At 46.0% G+C, this 19439-nt stretch overlaps 2 protein-coding genes across 3 annotated transcripts in view; one reads left to right on the forward strand and one right to left on the reverse strand.

Moving 5' to 3' along the window:
- LOC139350217 (serine-rich coiled-coil domain-containing protein 2-like) overlaps positions 1 to 436 on the reverse strand; it is a 31957-nt gene extending 31521 nt beyond the window's left edge. Inside the window, exon 1 of the mRNA XM_070991454.1 lies at positions 2 to 436. The gene's annotated coding sequence lies outside the window, so the exon portion shown is untranslated. The remainder of the gene's footprint in view (position 1) is intronic.
- Positions 437 to 2263: 1827 nt separating this feature from the next.
- LOC139349643 (poly [ADP-ribose] polymerase tankyrase-2-like) lies at positions 2264 to 19044 on the forward strand. Of its 2 annotated transcripts, none has more exons than XM_070990583.1 (30): positions 2264 to 2505; positions 3814 to 4188; positions 4543 to 4658; positions 4759 to 4867; positions 5356 to 5451; positions 5779 to 5815; positions 5950 to 6025; positions 6204 to 6298; positions 6579 to 6645; positions 7187 to 7264; positions 7690 to 7798; positions 7963 to 8084; positions 8227 to 8318; positions 8426 to 8504; positions 8654 to 8825; positions 8999 to 9081; positions 9374 to 9519; positions 9753 to 9918; positions 10044 to 10263; positions 10514 to 10623; positions 11476 to 11664; positions 11845 to 12190; positions 12517 to 12593; positions 12940 to 13060; positions 13308 to 13405; positions 14127 to 14201; positions 14349 to 14454; positions 14682 to 14868; positions 14975 to 15131; positions 16524 to 19044. In XM_070990583.1, the coding sequence occupies exons 2-30, from the start codon at positions 3837 to 3839 to the stop codon at positions 16584 to 16586; spliced, it is 3744 nt and encodes a 1247-aa protein (XP_070846684.1). In that variant the 5' UTR covers positions 2264 to 2505; positions 3814 to 3836; the 3' UTR covers positions 16587 to 19044. The 2 variants fall into 2 exon arrangements, with proteins under 2 accessions (XP_070846684.1, XP_070846685.1); XM_070990584.1 differs by having other exon boundaries at positions 2380 to 2505; positions 9002 to 9081.
- Positions 19045 to 19439: the final 395 nt, after the last annotated feature.

Here is a 19439-nt window from a genome sequence, read left to right on the forward strand (position 1 = left end):
CCTGCCGGGGAGACGGAGCATCAGACGTCAAAATGCGGAAATGTCGAAGTTGAGACGGTTGAATGGAAGCAGCTGGATGTCAGTGAGGGGGACGTGCTGTCGGTTCAGCCCAGCCGGAGAGTCCGAGAACCGACCAGGAGCGATGAGAAGTCCCGCTGAAAGAAGATAAATTCCACAAGGAGGTCTGGGAGTGAGCACACGGCGGGCTCCTCTGCGGGGCTCCGCCGCTGCTCTCCGGCCTGTTCAAACCGAACGTTACCGAACACTACGGGGTCTCCACCTTGAACGCATCACCTCCACGGGTTCGCCGGCTGCTCGCGCTTTAAACGTCAAAATAAAAGCAGCTCGTTTGTGTTGTTATCGCCTCGAACGCGCCCGTCCTGCACCGCTGGGACGGACTGACTGACTGACTGCTGCTCGAGCTGCTGAATCATCCACACACACACACGCACACGCGCACATCTCATGCGCGAGGCACAGCTGACACTGACGTCATCTGCCCATGTAAACATAACCCTTTCCTCACCGGACTCTTTTCTGTAAACATTATTCTTCACCGTCACATTAAAGATGCTTTTAGGAGAAGTGATTTGACTGCAAACTACTCAAAGTAAAAGTACTGCAGTAAAATGTCTCCTGTGACTGTAATACTGTGAAATATTAAATCATTAGACTACTGTGACTCATGTAAAAGCAGGATTTTTCTGTTGGAGCTCATTTTTCAACTCTTTTGTACAGGATGCAACTAATGATTATGATTTATGTCAATTCATTCACTGACTGCAGCTGTACTCGTATAAACTTGTTAAATTAATGACAAAACATATTTTACACACTCACTTCATATGTGTTTAATGAGCAGAAAGAATATTCGGGAGTGGAGGTAGATAGTGGCACGAAAAGAAAAGACTCCAGTAAAGTACAAAAACCTCATATTGCAGTACTTGAGAAAGAGATTTACTGTCATTCACTGAATGAATGTCTCTTTGTGAATTTCTTATTGAGCCAAAAGATCAGGCAGAAATGTGTGATAGTCAGCTGTTTAATCTTCTGCTCCCATATATATACATCAGGATATGTACTGATGAAAATGTAAAAGCCACAAAGAAATCAGCAAATGTATTACAAGCATGATTGTGAGAGACACAGTTACTGCGCCACCTTCTGTTTCCTTTTGGAACAACTCGTTTTAAAGACATTGACAGGAAATATGCCCCCGGACAATCCAGGTTAAATCGGTTTCCTTTAAAATAATGCACAGATAATGAACAATACAACAATAATAATTTAAAAAAAACATTCTTTATTTATTTTATTTATTTATTTATTTATTTTTTTTGGGGGGGGGGGGGCAATTCAAAATCATTCAAACTACCCAACAGTGATTTAATAATGATAATAAAACAGGTGAGACATGTTGGAAGTGATGTGCTGGCAGTAATAAAAGCAACTGGTGAAGCTCTGTATGGAAATGAAGAAGAGGAGGAGGAGGAGTGGCTTCCTGACCCACAACAAGTGACAAGAGAAAGTACAAAAGCTAAGGAGATGAAAAAGAAAGAAAGGGAAGAGGCTCCAAAGCTCAGGAAGAAGAAGAAGAAGAAGAAGAAGAAGAAGAAGAAGAGGAAGAAGAAGAAGAAGAAGAAGAAGAAGAAGAAGAAGAAGAAGGCTTACATGTGTGTCCACCTCAGTGCTGCCTGCTGTTGCTGACTATTGTGTGTGAAGATCTGCTCTCTCTCTCTCTCACACACGCACACACACACACACACACCTGCGCAGCCTCAGAACACAGCGCCACCTGCCGCACGACAGAAGAGTCGTCTGCAGAGCCCGCAGGTGCGCTCGTTTTCTATTTCAAAACGCACGACTGAGCGGGGCTTCAGTCACTTTTACATTAAAAACTGCAAGAATACGCAATGAACGCGCTACCAGAGATAATAATGACAAGACTTTAATAAATAGCTGATAAGTAATCAATAAATGAATTCAGTTGTATTGTCATCAGTTTCTTGTGTGTTTTTGTTTTTCTGATGTTGAGTAGAGTCAGAGTCAGAGTCAGTACTGTGTGCAGATTTACATTTTGGGGGGATTTGGACCATAAATAGATCGAATGAGACATTTTCTGTAAATATGTCAACACTCCAAAATCTTGTTTACAAGCTGATAAAAGTATAATCAGTCCTGTAGCTCCACCCGCTCGGGCAGTACCAGGCCACAGATGAAGCCACCCTTTGCGCTCGTTCTCGGTGGGGTGGATGTTGAGCACGGCGGTCCTCCTCCCTCCGTCCGCAGGTTTGTCTCATCTCTGCTCATCAGATCCGTCTTTTAGCATCTCGGGATAAACCTGCAGCTTCCCCGACAAACCGCTCCGAGAGGCGGCGGAGGAGGATGCTGGAGGAGCGGAGAGAGAGCGCCTGCCAGCCGGGGAGGATTTAAGGCAGCGGCCGCCAAGAAACGGCCGGAATATCCGCGGAAGACCGCAGCAGGGAGTCAGTGCGGTGCTCCACAGTGAGTCCACTCAGGGCCTTTTGTTGTCATCAGGCCTTTTTATTATTATTATTATTATTATTATTATTATTATTATTATTATTATTATTATTATTATTATTATTATTATTATTATTATTATTATTGTTGTTGTTGTTGTTGTAATGCCTCCTTCAGAATCACTGCAGGGATGTTGATGTGTTTGTCTTCATCCATAACGGTACATGGTTTCTAGTACACAATGCTCCAGTAATATTACAGTATACTCCTACAGCGTAACGTTGTATTGTATTACAGTAATACTCCCACAGTGTAACGCTGTATTGTGTTTAAAGCTTGCAGAGCCTGTCTGGTTCATATGATGTTTTTTCACCTCTTACTCCTGTGATAATCTTTTTATATGTACATGTACTGTGTTAGTACATAACCCGGCTTTTATACATTTTTACTGTGCAGATTCGTGTTATTGTGCTTTATTGTATTTCTCTATGGAATATAATTAATATCAGAGGTGGAGTGTGTGAAGTGTGCTTCATTTCAGTGTTTCTATTTGATGCCACTTTATTCTTGAATCATGAACTTTGCTGCATTTCAAAGGGAAAAATTGTATTTATCACTTTAACATTATGTTTATTTTTAGTCTGTACCTGAGTCCTGTGCAGTAAAAATATTTCAGCCTGTTTTCAAGTCAAATCATTTTCTGTCACTCTCATATCTGTAAATTACAGCCAGCAGCTGCTTAGATTAGCTTAGCTTAGCATAAAGACTGAAGACAGGAGGAAATCAGCATATTTCCAAAATTGTCACCTCTGGAGGTTTGCGGTGCTGAGTTAGAGACACGCTGGGGTCGAACAGGCAGAGAGAGCTGGGTGGTTGTTGGCTGGAAGACAGACAGACAGACAGACAGACAGACAGACAGACAGACAGACGGACAGACAGACAGACAGACAGACAGTCAGACAGACAGACAGTCAGACAGACAGACAGACAGACAGACGGACAGACAGCCAGACAGACGGACAGACAGTCAGACAGACAGATGGACAGACAGACAGTCAGACGGACAGTCAGACGGACAGTCGGACGGTCAGACGGACAGTCAGACGGACAGACAGACGGACAGACAGACGGACGGACGGACGGACGGACGGACGGACGGACGGACGGACGGACGGACGGACGGACAGACGGACAGACAGACAGAGGGCTGATGAACCGTGGACGGCCTGATCGATCTTACTGTGGCTGTGTTGCTCATTAGTGATCTTTACTATCTTATTAAATCCCCTCTGACCTCAGTTTGAGTCCACGTCTCGTGTCTCCCTGCAGGGTACCGCAGCTCGTCCTCCTGCATGGCCTCAGTAGCTGCAGGGTTCTGGGGTTCGGCCGCCTGCTGCTCGCACTCCAAATACCCCAGAACCAGCAGTCTGAAAGTGGGACGAGGCCGTTCGCCGCCGTCCATGTCATCCGGCCGGAGATGTTCTGGGGTGTCCGGGCTCGGGGGTGGGGCTGTGTCCCCGGGGCCCGTGCTGGCAGAGGTGGTGGAGCTCGGCGTGGGGTCGGCGGCAGGCGAGGCCAGCAGGGAGCTGTTCGAGGCCTGTCGGAGCGGAGACCTGGAGCGAGTTCGGAAACTGGTGTCAGCCAAGAACGTGAACAGCCGGGACACAGCAGGGAGGAAGTCCACGCCTCTACACTTTGCTGCAGGTGAGACACACCTCAGGCAGGTGAGGAGTCATAAATGTACACATTGAAACCTGAGGATTCATTTCACAAAGATTCTGGATAAAGCTGTGAAAACTGTGATTGTGTCAAGGTTTTTATTTTTATTTCAAACAACATTTGTGATACTAAAGCCAAACATTTACATGCTTACATGCTTTCAGTGTTTCTCCATCTCGATTGTAATACTTTAATGTGTGTGTTTACTCGGCTTTACTGTACATTTCCTGAATAATTTATTGCGCTGGAAGAAAGCGAGACGCAGAGACGTCTGCGCGCTCAGACAGTATATGAATAATAAACTACAGGCCCGTCGATGATTCCTCTCTTTCTCTTCAGGCTTCGGTCGTAGAGACGTCGTGGACTTCCTCCTCCAGAACAGAGCCAACGTCCACGCCAGAGACGACGGGGGACTGATATCGCTCCACAACGCCTGCTCCTTTGGCCATGCTGACGTACAGTACCCCACCTCCAGCCTCCACCTGTAAAACAGTGGGTCTTTCCTCCCACAGAGACCCTCACCGTGCTGTGTCCTGTCCTGTGGTTTTTGTGTAGGTGGTGAGTCTGCTGCTTCACCACGGGGCGGACGCCAACGCCAGAGACAACTGGAACTACACTCCACTTCACGAGGCAGCTATCAAGGGCAAGATTGACGTGTGCATCGGTACAAACACCCTCCATACATGCACATGCACGCATGCAGAAGCAGCACAGCCTCAAAACTCAAGTCCTGATTGTACAACAGACAAAAAGCTGTCCGGGAAACATGAGGGCAGCTCAGTCCTGTCGATATTTCCATCCTGCTCAGCGGAAGTTCATTTAACTGAGAGGCTGCTGCACCCGAATCTTGATCCTTATGCGAGACAATCACTTTTTCTTGCTAAGCTGATTCATGAGTTTGTAAATTATTGATTTTGGATGTTTGTGCATCCATTACACAGTGGATACTCATGTATGTCTAAGCAGATTAAACAGCAGCATTTTGCATGTATGTGTGTGCTTGTGTGCATGTGTGCGTGTGTGTGTGTGTGTGTGTGTGTGTGTGCGTGTGTGTGTGCGTGTGTGTGTGTGTGCGTGTGTGTGTGTGTGTGTGTGTGTGTGTGTGTGTGTGTGTGTGTGCGTGTGCGTGTGTGTGTGTGTGTGTGTGTGTAGTGCTGCTGCAGCACGGCGCCGAGCCGACCATCAGGAACACAGACGGTCGAACCGCTCTGGATCTGGCTGAACCGTCCGCCAAAGCAGTCCTGACAGGTGATAAAAGGCCGGTCCTCACAGTGATAGAAGTGCACACCTGTCCGCAGCTTTTAGCTTCACGTGGTTTTGTTTTCACACAGTTTCTATAAAGTTTACTTTATGTCCACTGTTAAAGAAAAAAGCAGGAAAAGGACAAACCTTTTTGTCTCTGTAGATAGCGTTAGCATGAGCAGCATTAGCCGCTAACACTAGTATTACTTGTCTTATCGTCTGGTTATTTCTTTTCTCCTGATGTGTTGATTGCACAGAAATGATAGAAAGCAGCCTGTCTGAAATGCTCTTGATGAAAACATTATTATTTTGTTGATTTTTACTGTTTTGCAGGTGAATACAGAAAAGACGAGCTTCTGGAAAGTGCGAGGTACAGTCTGTTAATACCTTTCTGTTAAGTTGAAGCCTGAGTGGTTCAGTCTGTTAATCCATTAGTTCAGCCTGAGACACTATTATCAAAGTCCAAGAAGTGGTTGTTCTGACATGATGCTGACGTCCCAACAGGAGCGGGAACGAGGAGAAGCTGATGGCTCTGCTGACGCCGCTCAACGTCAACTGTCACGCTAGCGATGGACGAAAGGTCAGCAGTCATTCTGTCTTCTTCTTCGATCAGCTCTGGTTCACAGCTCCTGGGCCAGTTTCAGGCCAGTGTCAGCAGCTGGTTTGTGGTGTAGTGACCAGAGGCTGCTGTCATGATGAGCAGTTTGGGGTTTCTTCCTGTTTGCTGACTCTAATCAGTCGCTTGTTGGCTGTTTCAGTCGACGCCGTTACACCTGGCAGCCGGATACAACCGCGTCAAGACAGTCCAGCTGTTACTGCAGCACGGCGCTGATGTGCACGCCAAGGACAAGGGGTAAGACAGTGTGTGTGTGTCTGTGTGTGTGTGTGTGATTTTTGTAAGCCTCTGAAGGCTGCTAACAGTCAAAGGGGAAAAATACAGCCTCATATACTTTCCTACAAAATGTGCTTTGCTGTTTTATTCTTGGCTGATGTTCAAATGCAGCATCTCTTCACAGGATACTAACTGGAAATAATAAAAATAGCACCTCCGTGAGCCATGAGCAGTGTCAGCAGTGTGTGTAGCAGCAGCAGTATTGGAGTAGTAACAGTATTGTGTGGTTACTGTGTCTCAGGGATCTGGTTCCTCTTCATAACGCCTGTTCGTACGGTCACTATGAGGTCACTGAGCTGCTGGTGAAGGTCAGTTTTCTGTTTCTTCATGTGTAAATTTACTCTTATTACTTGTTTTTGGGGAGTGTCTCGTAATCTTAAAGCACTCTGATTTCTGTAACTACGTCTTTTTGTACATGAACTACCTCATAGTTTACGCTCATTTGTTCCTTCATTTGTCGCCGCTCCATAAAAATATGCTGCGTTAGCATTAGCATTAGCTGTGATGCGCCTGCAGGAGAGTGAACAGGAAACAGCGAGTCTGATATCGAGCAGATCAAATTACACAAACTGGATCAGGTTTTCCTCATGAGTGCAGTGGTGGGATGCAACTAAGTACATGTACTAAGTGCTGTACTGAGGGACAGTTTGAGCCACTTTTACTGGAGGATTTCTGTTTCTGTTCTGCACCACCAGCAGACAGAAGCATGCACACATGAAGGTGTAGTTAAAAGGAAAGTGTAAGTGCTTTAACTGTTCCTGCAGCACTCAGAGAGGCTCATCACTGATTGGTGGAGTCATGGTTGGATGTGTCCTGACTTTAAACTCCCGTCTGTCCCCTTGTGTCCAGCATGGAGCCTGTGTCAATGCCATGGACCTGTGGCAGTTCACACCTCTTCATGAAGCCGCTTCCAAGAACCGAGTTGAGGTACAACATTTTTAGAATTAATTTACCTCAGCTGATTATAAGGACAGCAGTGATGGACTGCAGTCTGACCAGCAGGGGGCGTCAGAGCTGTTTTCAGCAGGAGTCTGACCTCTGCGCAGTCATCAGGGTCTGACTGGAGCCTTTAATGTCTGCAGACATTTATCAGACAGTCGTCTTCTACATTTAACGCTCAACTTTAATTTCTTCCATTAAATTAAAAAAAGATTTTTGGTGTTTTGGAAAAAGATGTTTATATTTTTCAAAGTAAGTTTCGATACCAAAGCAGGACCTCTCAGAACCTTCAAACATACGTGGTGGAAGAGGCAGTGTTAACTTACGCAGACCTCACAGAACAAAAGCTCCTGAGTATCATCTTATTCTCAGCCTGTAAACACTCACTGTTACCTGTGTTTGTTTGTGTTCAGGTGTGCTCCCTCCTGCTGAGCTACGGAGCCGACCCCACCTTCCTCAACTGTCACAATAAAAGCTCCATCGACCTCGCTCCCACGCTGCAGCTGAAAGAACGGCTGGCCTGTACGTCCTGGTTACCTCCACCGCCATGTCCTGTTTTATGAGTGTGAACTAACAATCCATTTCTCTCGTCTGACGTTTACCTGTGAGACCAGGTGTCACTGTCGATCATCGTGCTCTGTGCATGCTTTTGGTTGTGGTCTTTGACTCGGTTGGATCTTTGACAGATGAGTTCAGAGGTCACAGCCTGCTGCAGGCAGCCAGGGAGGCCGATGTGGTCCGAGTGAAGAAGCATCTGAGCCTGGAGACCATCAACTTCAAACACCCCCACACTCAGGAGACGGCGCTGGTAAGACTGTATGAAGACGAGCAAAATGAACGTTCTTTCTCACATTTATGTTGACTTATTGAAGCAAACTGTAAAACTCATCAAATAACAATCTTCTTCCTCGTAACAAACAAAAATGCATGTTTTTGTATCTGTCCCGCAGCATTGTGCGTCTGCCTCTGCATACCTGAAGAGGAAGCAAGTATGTGAACTTCTACTGAGGAAGGGCGCCAACGTCAACGACAAGACGAAAGAGTGAGTCCAGAGACGCCTGATCTGTTTATGTTGGCTTCAGTTCAGCTTACAGACGAACGAAGCAGAAATGAGAATGAGCCTGTTGTGATGTCATTGTGCCCCCTCAGCCTGATGACCCCCCTCCACCTGGCGTCAGAAAAAGCCCACAACGACGTCATCGAGGTGCTGGTCAAACATGAAGCCAAGGTCAGCAACCAGAGCGTGTGGCTGTTCGTTAGCTAAGAAAACCTGGATGTGCTTAAAATGATGCAGTAGAAACATCTGATCCATCTCAGGAGCGACAAACAGCATGAAAACATGAAACTGAAGAGATGACCTCCTTCGCCTCCCTCTAGGTGAACGCAGTGGATCACCTCGGCCAGACGGCGCTGCATCGGGCCGCTCGCTGCGGTCACCTGCAGACCTGCAGGCTGCTGCTGAGCGCCGGCTGCGACCCGCTGCTCACGTCGCTGCAGGGATTCTCGCCTTCACAGCTGGGCAACGAGAGCGTGCAGGAGATCCTGCAAGGTGTGATGGGAGGTTAAACCAGCAGCTCTGTCAGCCTCATCAAGAGAACAGCATTTAGAGCTACAGGCTGTTTATCCTTGACACTCCTGTTTTACAGCGACTGACAGTTGCCAGCATGTGATTCACTGAGCTGAGATCAGTATTTTGTGGTTTTATGTCTGTGTGTGTCTCAGCAGAAGGAGTTCTGATCGGGAACTCTGAGGTCGACCGACAGCTGCTGGAAGCCTCCAAAACAGGAGACCTGGAAACTGTCAAGGTGTTTTACATTTACAGCAATTTAATTAATGAATTCATTGATTTATTTTAGATAATGTCAGAGTTAGCCAGTTTACCTCTTAGCTCAACTCAGACCTGTATTGTAACTTTATAAGACCTTTTCATGACATTTAGACATCTTGACTCGTCATAGTGGGAAAGATTCAGGTGTAATAACATTCAGAGGTGAATTAAAAATGACTTTCATACTCAACAAGAGAAGCAAAGACATCAGAAGCTTCAGTCACTCACTGCACTTTGTTCATTTCACTCTCTCCTCGGCCCGTCTGCAGAAGCTCTGCACGATGCACAACGTGAACTGCAGGGACGTGGAGGGTCGACAGTCGACGCCGCTGCACTTCGCCGCCGGCTACAACCGGCTGGCCGTCGTCCAGTTCCTGCTGCAGCACGGAGCTGATGTGCACGCCAAGGATAAAGGGTGAGGGGACGCAAACGAGGCCGGCAGACTGAGCTCTTTATGCTGAGTGAGAGCGAACAAATGTATCCCAGTCTGTGTTTCTTCACTGTGACAGATAGCATTACCTCCTGCTTTGTGAGGTTGTGAAACACATTATGTAGGAAATTCAAATGGAATTACTACATTTTATCATTAAAACGACACATAGAAATAATGACTTTGGAGCACCGAGCCACTAACACTGTCTCCCTCAGAGGTCTGGTTCCTCTCCATAACGCCTGTTCATACGGTCACTACGAGGTCGCCGAGTTGTTGGTCCTTCACGGTGCCGTGGTCAATGTGGCTGACCTCTGGAAGTTCACGCCGCTGCATGAAGCAGCCGCCAAGGGCAAATACGACATCTGCAAACTCCTGCTGCAGGTACACACACACACACACACACACACACACACACACACACACACACACACTGACGTGGGCCTGTGACTGGAGGTGAACCAGGACCTGCGTGGGTTCGTCATGTCGGTGTTTCGTGTCATTTCCAGCACGGTGCCGATCCGACCCGGAAGAACCGAGACGGTAACACCCCTCTGGATCTGGTGAAGGACACAGACACGGACATCCAGGACCTGCTGAGGGGCGACGCCGCCCTGCTGGACGCCGCCAAGAAAGGCTGCCTGGCCCGGGTGAAGAAACTCTGCACACGAGACAACGTCAACTGTCGAGATACACAGGGGAGACACTCTACACCGCTGCACCTGGCTGGTACAGAAACACACACACCTGAAACATCACGGCTGTGTGTCTAACCCTTAACCTGAACATAATGGAAGTAATGCTAGTAGATGAAGAAGTGTGTGTGTGCTCATGTACCATGTTTGAGGGCCAGACTACGTCCTGGGACTGAATGCTTATTTTGAAGCAGTACAGAAAGAAATGAAATCATTTACCTTCAGTGATGTGTGTGTGTGTGTGTGTGTGTGTGTGTGTGTGTGTGTGTGTGTGTGTGTCACAGCGGGCTATAATAACCTGGAGGTGGCAGAGTACCTGCTGCAGCACGGAGCTGAGGTGAACTCTCAAGACAAGGGAGGACTGATTCCTCTGCACAATGCTGCCTCCTATGGGGTGAGGAGGGGATCACACACACACACACACACACACACACACACACACACACACACACACACACACACACGCATATAGTCATAATGTCCTCTGATTGCTGAGCTGCTGATTGAAGAGACAAAAAGTGGACACTAACACACACCAGTGATGAGGAGTGTGTGTGTGTGTGTGTGTGTGTGTGTGTGTGGCTCTTCAGGCCTCTCATCCAGTCAGACCAGCTGATTAAAAAAGAGACTCACCCACCATCCTCTATTCATCCCTCGCTCTCTCCTCCACCTCTACACCTCTCTTCGTCCCTCTCAGCTCATCACGTTTTCCTCTCGCTCTCTTGTTTTTCACAGTATTTTAGGTATTTTCTCACCTGTCTGCCTGCACAGGTGGGAAGAGAGAGACAAACAAGTGGGAGGTTCATTGAGACGAGGCAGCACAAAGAGAGCTGTGTCTTAAAGAACAGACGTCTCAGAACAACATCTGTTTCTAAACAAACGTGACTCAACAGGAGGAACGAAACACCTGAAACAATCAGCAATCAGTTGCATGAGAAGAGTATGTTTTCATTCCCAAAGCCAAACCTTAGTTTGAGGAAAAAGCATAATTCCAGTTGTACCAGTTCTCCCATCAAACCACAGTCCTCAAGCGCTCCATAACAACTGTCAGAGGGTTTGTGGTGCTGTTGAACTTTACTGCCATCTTCTGGATTTAAGATGTGTGACATTTATTCCGTCGAGGCCAAATGCTGCTCTACTGTTTGATGGGCTCTTCTTTCTACGTCCTTCAAAATGTCTGTTATTGGAAGTGAAACTGATAAACTGATAAACTGATAAACGGACTTGTCTTGTTTTGGTCTTCCAGCACGTAGACGTAGCCGCTCTGCTCATCAAGTTCGAAGCCTGCGTCAACGCCACCGACAAGTGGGCGTTCACTCCGCTGCACGAGGCCGCTCAGAAGGGCCGGACGCAGCTGTGTGCCCTCCTATTGGCTCATGGTGCAGACCCCACCCTCCGAAACCAGGAGGGACAGTCGCCGCTGGACCTGGTCACGGTCCGTCTCATGCTGGTTTAAAGGGACCAGAATACTTCGAGCACTATTTCTCTTCTTATTTTACCTTCATCTTCCTCATTTCTCCACCTCCTCTGCATCCCTTTCTACCTCCCTCTCTTTCTTTTATCTTCTTCTGCTTGTCTCATCTTCCTCTTCCTCTTCCTCCTCCTCCTCCTGCAGGCTGATGATGTTCGGGCTTTGCTATCAGCTGCCATGCCTCCCTCTGCTCTCCCCGGCTGTTATAAACCTCAGGTCATCAGCGTGGCGGCCTCCGGTGCTCCACCTGTCGCTGTCGTCCCACCCCTCTTCTCCTCCTCTTCTTCCTCCTCCTCCTCTTCATCCCCCTCCTCTGGTGCTGACACCACAACAGCAGCCACGACCAACAGCAACACCGCTGCTCTCTCTAAGGCTTCAAACTCCTCATCTTCACCACCACCATCCTCTTCATCGTCCTCTGCGTTTCCTGAGATGTCGGCGCTGCTGCCGGTGGCTGAGGGCTCATCAGGCGCTGAGAAGAAAGAGGAAGGTGAGACAGTTAGAAAACTGACCCACGTGACCAGAATGGTTCGTATGTAATGTCTGATCTGCGTCTCTCTTGTTAAAGTGTGAATTTACCGATTTATAACATAACGTGGTCGGACTCATGATGGACAGAAAACTGCCGCCTACGTTACCCAAATGCAGCACTTATAGCAGCTAACGTGGCGCCTTGGCTCGCCTCAATTTCAGATGTTTCGTGTGAAAAGCTTCGATGCCATAAACGCTCCTTTTTCTGCACATGTGAAACAAGATAAAGCACATAACGTTTGATCTCTATTATACACATTATAATTCTGTATTCTGTGTGTGTAGCTGTTGATCTCAGCATCTCTCAGTTCCTGAAGAACCTCGGACTGGAACAGCTTCTGGAGATCTTTGACAGAGAGCAGGTGAGACCATCAGTTCACCGCAGCTGAAACATGCCGTCCACACGTTTCCTGTTCCTGCAGTTTGTGGTCTCGTCAGTCACCGTATATGCAGTCATTTTACATTTATGAAGAAGCTCATTTCACAGACGTCACGTGTGAAATGTCGAAATGAGCAGGAGGAAATGATCTAATGTTGGTGCAACAGGCCTCTGATTCACTGATGTCACAGCAGCCACTTGGGGACAGCAGAGCAAGCTGTGAGCACATTTTATGGTCAACGTGCGTGTGTGTGTGTGTGTGTGTGTGTGTGTGTGTGTGTGTGTGTGTGTGTGTGTGTGTGTGTGTGTGTGTGTGTGTGTGTGTGCAGATCACTCTGGATGTGCTGGTGGAGATGGGTCACCGCGAGCTGAAGGAGATCGGCATCAACGCCTACGGACACAGACACAAGATCATCAAAGGAGTGGAGAGGCTCATCAGCGGGCCGCAGAGTGAGGACACACACAGAGAAAGACACACTCTTCAACACACACACACACACACACACACACACACACACACACACACACACACACACACACAGTACACAGTAATCATGCCATTTTTTTGCATCAAATGGCAGAAAAGATCTGTAAAGCAATATGTGGTGTAGTCTTGATCTCTCTCTCTCTCTACATGTGCATGTGTATGCATATGTGTGTGTGTGTGTGTGTGTGTGTGTGTGTGTGTGCGTGCCAGGTCTCAACCCTTATCTGACATTGAATACAGCCAACAGCGGAACGATCTTGATCGACCTCTCAGCCGATGACAAAGAGTTCCAGTCAGTGGAGGAGGAGGTACAGGCTCATGTTTAGTATTCCCACAGATAATGATGATAATAATAACAATAATAATAACAATAATAATAATAATAATAAGAAGAAGAAGAAGAAGAAGAAGAAGAAGAAGAAGAAGAAGAAGAAGAAGAATGAAAAGATGAAGAATACTGTTTTATACTAAAAACAGGATTTTTGTGTGTCATGTTGATGCGGTGTTGTTTGAATTCAGGCTAGTAGCGTGAGGATGTTTAAGTGTTATGACAGAGATTCATCAGCTGGTAGAGATTTGGTTGTACTGTTTGCATCCTTCAAATATCTGCAGTTGTGTTCAACAGATTGAAACTGACTCTCTAGTTTATTTGATGACCAGCTGGTGAAATCTCCTTCTTTTTGCTCAAATCTTTTGTTTGTTGTTTGATTGCAAATGTCCACCTTCGTCCAGGTGTTGCAGCCTCTGTTGTTAGACCTCAGAACTTCCAGCTGGCCAAAGTCATCACTATGTTAGTGGTAGAACGTGATTGGTTAGTTTCAGTGTCACTCCAGACTGTAGCTCTGAAGTAGGGTCAGTGCTATGATGGTGATTAATGAATGAATGATGAAGACAATATTAACTATTTCTTATACTGGAAGAGGGCATTTTTATAGCCAGAGTTTGAGTGGTGGTCCTGCTTTTTTCTTCTTGCGGTTTGTCACATGACCTTCAGATTTAACCGATGAAAACCTTGTGTGTGTTGATCAGATGCAAAGTACCATCAGAGAGCACCGAGACGGCGGCCATGCTGGAGGAGTTTTCAGCAGATATGCGCTGGTTAAGGTAACACATGCTGTTTGATTCAAACTGTACTGACAACCTCCGTCTGACCTCTTGGCCTCTGTCTGACCTTTTGTTGGCCTCTGTCTGGCCTTTTGTTGACCTCTGTCAGACCTTTTGTTGACCTCTGTCTGACCTCTTGTGTTTCAGATCCAGAAGGTCTGCAACAAGAAGCTGTGGGAGAGGTACACCCACCGCAGGAAGGAAGTTTCAGAGGAAAACCACAACCACTCCAACGAACGCATGCTCTTCCACGGTCAGAATATTGACAGTATTATGAGAGAGTAGCAGCAGTAGTGATTGTTGTAATTGTACTGCTTGAAGTGGTTGCAGAAGTAGTCGTAGTCACAGCTGAAGTGGACAGTTAACACATGCTCTTATGGACATTCAGTAGAAGAAGCCATAACAGTAGCTGTAACAGTTGTGATGGTAATAGTAATATTAGTGTTTGTATTGATCTTACTGCGACTGTTTCCCTCGCAGGCTCTCCGTTCGTCAACGCCATCATCCATAAAGGTTTTGACGAGCGTCACGCCTACATCGGCGGGATGTTTGGCGCTGGGATCTACTTCGCCGAGAACTCGTCGAAGAGCAACCAGTACGTTTACGGGATCGGAGGAGGAACGGGCTGCCCGCTGCACAAAGACCGCTCCTGCTACGTCTGCCACCGGTACTAAACAAGTTACCTACGCAGACCATAAAGTGACCGTTCAGTGAACCTCCCCCTGTTCTTCATGCCACCGCTTGACTTTTTGTGGGTTTTTTGTTCCTCGCAGGCACCTGTTGTTCTGCAGGGTGACTCTAGGGAAGTCCTTCCTGCAGTTCAGTGCCATGAAGATGGCTCACTCTCCGCCGGGCCACCACTCTGTCACTGGCAGACCGAGTGTCAACGGCCTCGCGCTGGCCGAGTACGTCATCTACAGAGGAGAGCAGGTCGGCACGCCTCTGATCGAAAACGTCTAGAATCGATGCATATCAACAGAATTTTCTTCTTTATGACAATGCTGTCCTTCCTCCTCTCTCCTCACCTTTCTTTCTTTTCTCTCAGATACCTTTCACTTCTTAACAACGCTGCTGATTCATCAATCAGTTGTTTCTGTCACACAATTTTCTCTACAAACCAAACAAAAAATGTAAATGTGGTGATTCTGGAAAAGAGGAAAACTTTGAATCTTTGCTCCTTTAATGACCAAAGCACAGTTGACCTGCGATTGAAAGATCAGCAAAGTGGAAGCAACAATTGAATTGAACTGGATTTGTTTTAAAGTGATACCATACATAGGAAGCGTTGTGCTATCATCTGTGTTGACAGGCGGTCTGAGGCTTAGCTTGGACCTCTGGCTCCTGCAGTGCTGTCAGGTTAGCTTCAGTTTTCTTTGAAGGGCAGAGCGCTCTCCGGTTTAAAAGAGCAGGACGGCAGTCATTGTACACGAGTAGAGTGCAGCTTGTGCTCAGATGATTGGACATGTGATGCCGTCTGCCAAAACCGATAGCTGTTCTTAAGTGGCACTTCACAATCCAGCATGAACAGATGTCCACTCGAGCAATCAGCTATGCTATTTGTGTGTGAAATTACTTGTGTTGGCTGGCTTTAGAGCAGATAGCTGAAGAGCAGCAGGACTGAAGAGATTAGGAGCTGGGAGCACGATAGCAGAGCTGCACTGAACCGTGCCATATTATCACATTTCCTGTCTTTCAGTCGTTTAAACCCTGAAAGTGATTCTGCAGGTTAAAAAGTCTGATTTGGCAGGAATCTGGTTATCATATCACTGTCAGCCCAGATGACGGGATCGTCTGTGGCTCTTGTGTTGTGCTGCTCAGTTTGACTGTTAAGGCTTTGTGCAAGAGTTCTTTGTCTGTATAAAAATGAGCTCTCCATCGACGTAGACAGTGTTTCTACTGAATTCATGCAAAAGTACAGAACAAGTGATTTACAGAGCAGGGATGTTGATGCAGCAGAACAAAAACACAATTTTATTTTTGAAGCTGTCTGTGAATACGAAGCTACAGACGGCAGCAGGTTAGCTTAGCATGAAGCTTTTCAACAGAGGTATTTCAGGCTGTACCAAAGCGGTATATCAGCCAACAGACCGACTCACAATCCTCACGACAAGCGCAGCTAAAACATCTCACCATGAAACATCTCAGCAGTGAAACACCAACAAAACTATTAGTCTGTTCAAAGTACCAAGTAGTTATTTTTTTTACTACTTTGCTGTTTAATCTTTTCATGTTTGTGGACTGTCCTTTACACAACGTCAGCAGTTCTGGGTCTGAGTGTCTGTCGTTACTGGGTGTCAGTGAACGCCTCTCCGCTGCCCACAGGCCTATCCAGAGTACCTGATCACTTACCAGATCATGAAGCCTGACGAGTCTGCAGATGGATGAGGAGGAAGATGAAGGGTAGGAGGAGAAGCTGGAGAGATGCAGACGAAGAGTGCTCATCTTATCCCATCAGTGAGCCTTCGTATTACTAACCGCATGCACAAAGAAAAACTTTATTTATACAATGTATAAAACATGTAGGTTTTTATCAGATGCCTGTTTTTTGCTGTTTTTTCTATCGTTTGTTTCATGCACTTTATTAACCATGGGTTGTATCATGATGTGATGTGACTGTTGATTTTGTCCTTTGTCGCTAAAACCGTACCGTCCAGTGATTCAGGGTAGACGCGCTCCTAGAAAGGATGGTTCACTTTCATCACATCGGTGTCACAGAGAAGAGCGTCGCCAAAGCTTCGGTCGACAGCTTGAATTAAATCCCACCTAGTCAGAAACACACCTGTGCTACCCACCTCTGGACATGCTGGACTGCCATTGGTTGCCTCAGTACCTGGAGGTGACATCATGTATGAACTAAAGGAAAACACAAAGCTGCAGTTAGAAACACCGTTTTCAAAAAGAGAGCGCTAACGCTCGCCGCTCAGCACGGGACACACTGATGTTTCTGAAAATGACTCATCATTTCTGACAAACATTTCCAAAAACAGCTCTATGTGTTGCCTGGCAACATCCTAACGAGGTGAAGTACTCATTGTATTCTATGAAGATGTTGTGTATACTTATTTTTTGTACAAGCATGTTTAGTAACGTTTATAATGTGAAAAAAATGCGTCTTTCCTGGGGGGTTTGCGGCAGCCTGAAGAGCTGGTTTTCCCTCTCAGTTCATGTTTTCTGAATCTGAATCTCTTCTGAAAAAGCCGTCTCTGATTGGGTTTTGGCGATGAATTTGTTAATCAACAGCTTAAACCCCAAAACATGTTTTTTCCACTGCAGAGGAGTCCATGCTGCACCCACTGGGCCCAGACTGGTTTCAGACCCCCAAACTGCATCCTGTTCAGTGATCCAAATCAGTCGGTTAGCGCTGCTTGTTTTAAGTCAGGTTACAAAATCAACACATTTCTTTGACAAACGACTGATTGGTCTGAACAATACGATGCTATCTCACTGACGTCTTTGCTAAATTCAGACAGTTGTTATGGTAGTCTTTGGACCTGCAGGTGGTCGCTAATTTGGTGGCAGATCAGTCAATACAGTAAGTGTTACTGTACAGAGCTTGTATAGATTCACAAAGCGCTCAGAATATCCTGATAGACTGAACTGTAATTCTGTGCACATCTCGAACTTTTCCTTTCACTGCAGTGTGGGTGAAGCACGGTAACTGTGCAGTGTCAAAGCAGGAAGTCAAACACAAACCTGATTTCAAACACTTTGGTTTTCTTGGAGTCGGACTGTAAAACAAGAACTGAGGAGGAAAACCTAAAAAATGAATGTCGTGTGTGTAAATTTGCTCTGGCTGTTCTGCTGTTGTGAGTTCTTCTCCTGTCGTCTGTAATGTGACGTTAACGGGCACTAACGGGGGCGTTTCGTGCCCTAATGCATGGTACTGTGGTGCTGTCTGACTGTTCTCGTTTAGTCTGTTGTGGTGCCGACTGGGTGGAAACCAGCAGCTGAATGTGGAGGGTTTGAATCCGAACTGGGACAGTAAACATCTCACCGACTCCACAAACTGATTGATAGAACAAACTGGTGCTATTTAGCTGATTTAAGGTCCTCGGTTCAAAAACTGTTAATATTTATCCTCTCTGAGATAAATGAAAATAAACCTGATGTCAGGATTTTTGGCATTTTGGAAACAAAATCCTCACACTCTGCGTTTCACATGTTTAAAATGGTCATTTACAGGAAAATCATTCAACCATGAAGTGAAAACAGGTGCTGGTTCACTAAAAAACATGAAGGCATGATGTTTGGAGGGAATGCAACTATTTGCATCTTGTAAAAAAAAAAAAAAAGAGTGAAATACCGAACTTTCTAAATGTTTTCAAGAAAAATGCAGGAAATTTGAGACTGTGCCTGCATACCCACTTCTTTCTTTAATATATATAAGATGTGACTAAAAAAAGAACTATTCGTAGAATTTGGTTATCTAAGACCTGAAGCTACTCGACGTGTTTCTGTTGCACTCATTTCAGATAAAGGAACAAAACAAGTGTCATTCAACATAACTGAACAGATCTTTAAATGTTGAATCATGGTTTTATTTGCTGCTTCTGGCCCAGATGAAGCTTTGAGGTATGAAGACAGTAAAACAACTAATCACTTTGCTTCGTTTCTCCAAAGTTCCAGATGAATCTGAGCTGCGTGTGGCCATGAATAATGTTTTAACGAGGTTCTGGTATGAAACACAGTGAAGGTAAATGAGTTGCACCTGTTCAGGTGCTCTGGTCTTCTTCAGTGTGTAGTCTTACATCTGCAGTGTCAGGAAAACGCTGCTGTTTGGAGGCTTGATGATGTTTCTGCGCAGCAGCAGACAAATGGGAAGAAATAAATGACTTCTTAATGATTCTGTCTGTTTCTCTCTATTTGTTTGAATCTAAGCTTTCCTTAGTCTAAAGTAGTTCTTTTAAACTTAAATTACAGCTCAGGCTGACTGGATTTTGGACATTTTTGATTTATCTGAAAGTTGAGACAGACCACAGTCGGCAGAATAAAATGTTGGCATTGAAGGTTTCTGCATACGTTAGATTTGTAAGTTTCGCACATATCATATTAAAAGCGATGCAGTACTGATACGTGTATATAAGCTGAGTTTTAAAGTATTTTAAGTGAAAACGTGACCTTTTCCTCAGCCTAACCCAGTGGTTAATTATATTAATGGTCAGGATGAAGAAGTCGTGCAGCTGCTCAGGTGATATCATGTTACTGATAAACTTATTGAGCCTCTTCCTCTTTTATCTG

The sequence above is a fragment of the Chaetodon trifascialis genome, chromosome 21, assembly GCF_039877785.1.
Source record: "Chaetodon trifascialis isolate fChaTrf1 chromosome 21, fChaTrf1.hap1, whole genome shotgun sequence".
Classification (NCBI taxonomy): domain Eukaryota; kingdom Metazoa; phylum Chordata; class Actinopteri; order Chaetodontiformes; family Chaetodontidae; genus Chaetodon; species Chaetodon trifascialis.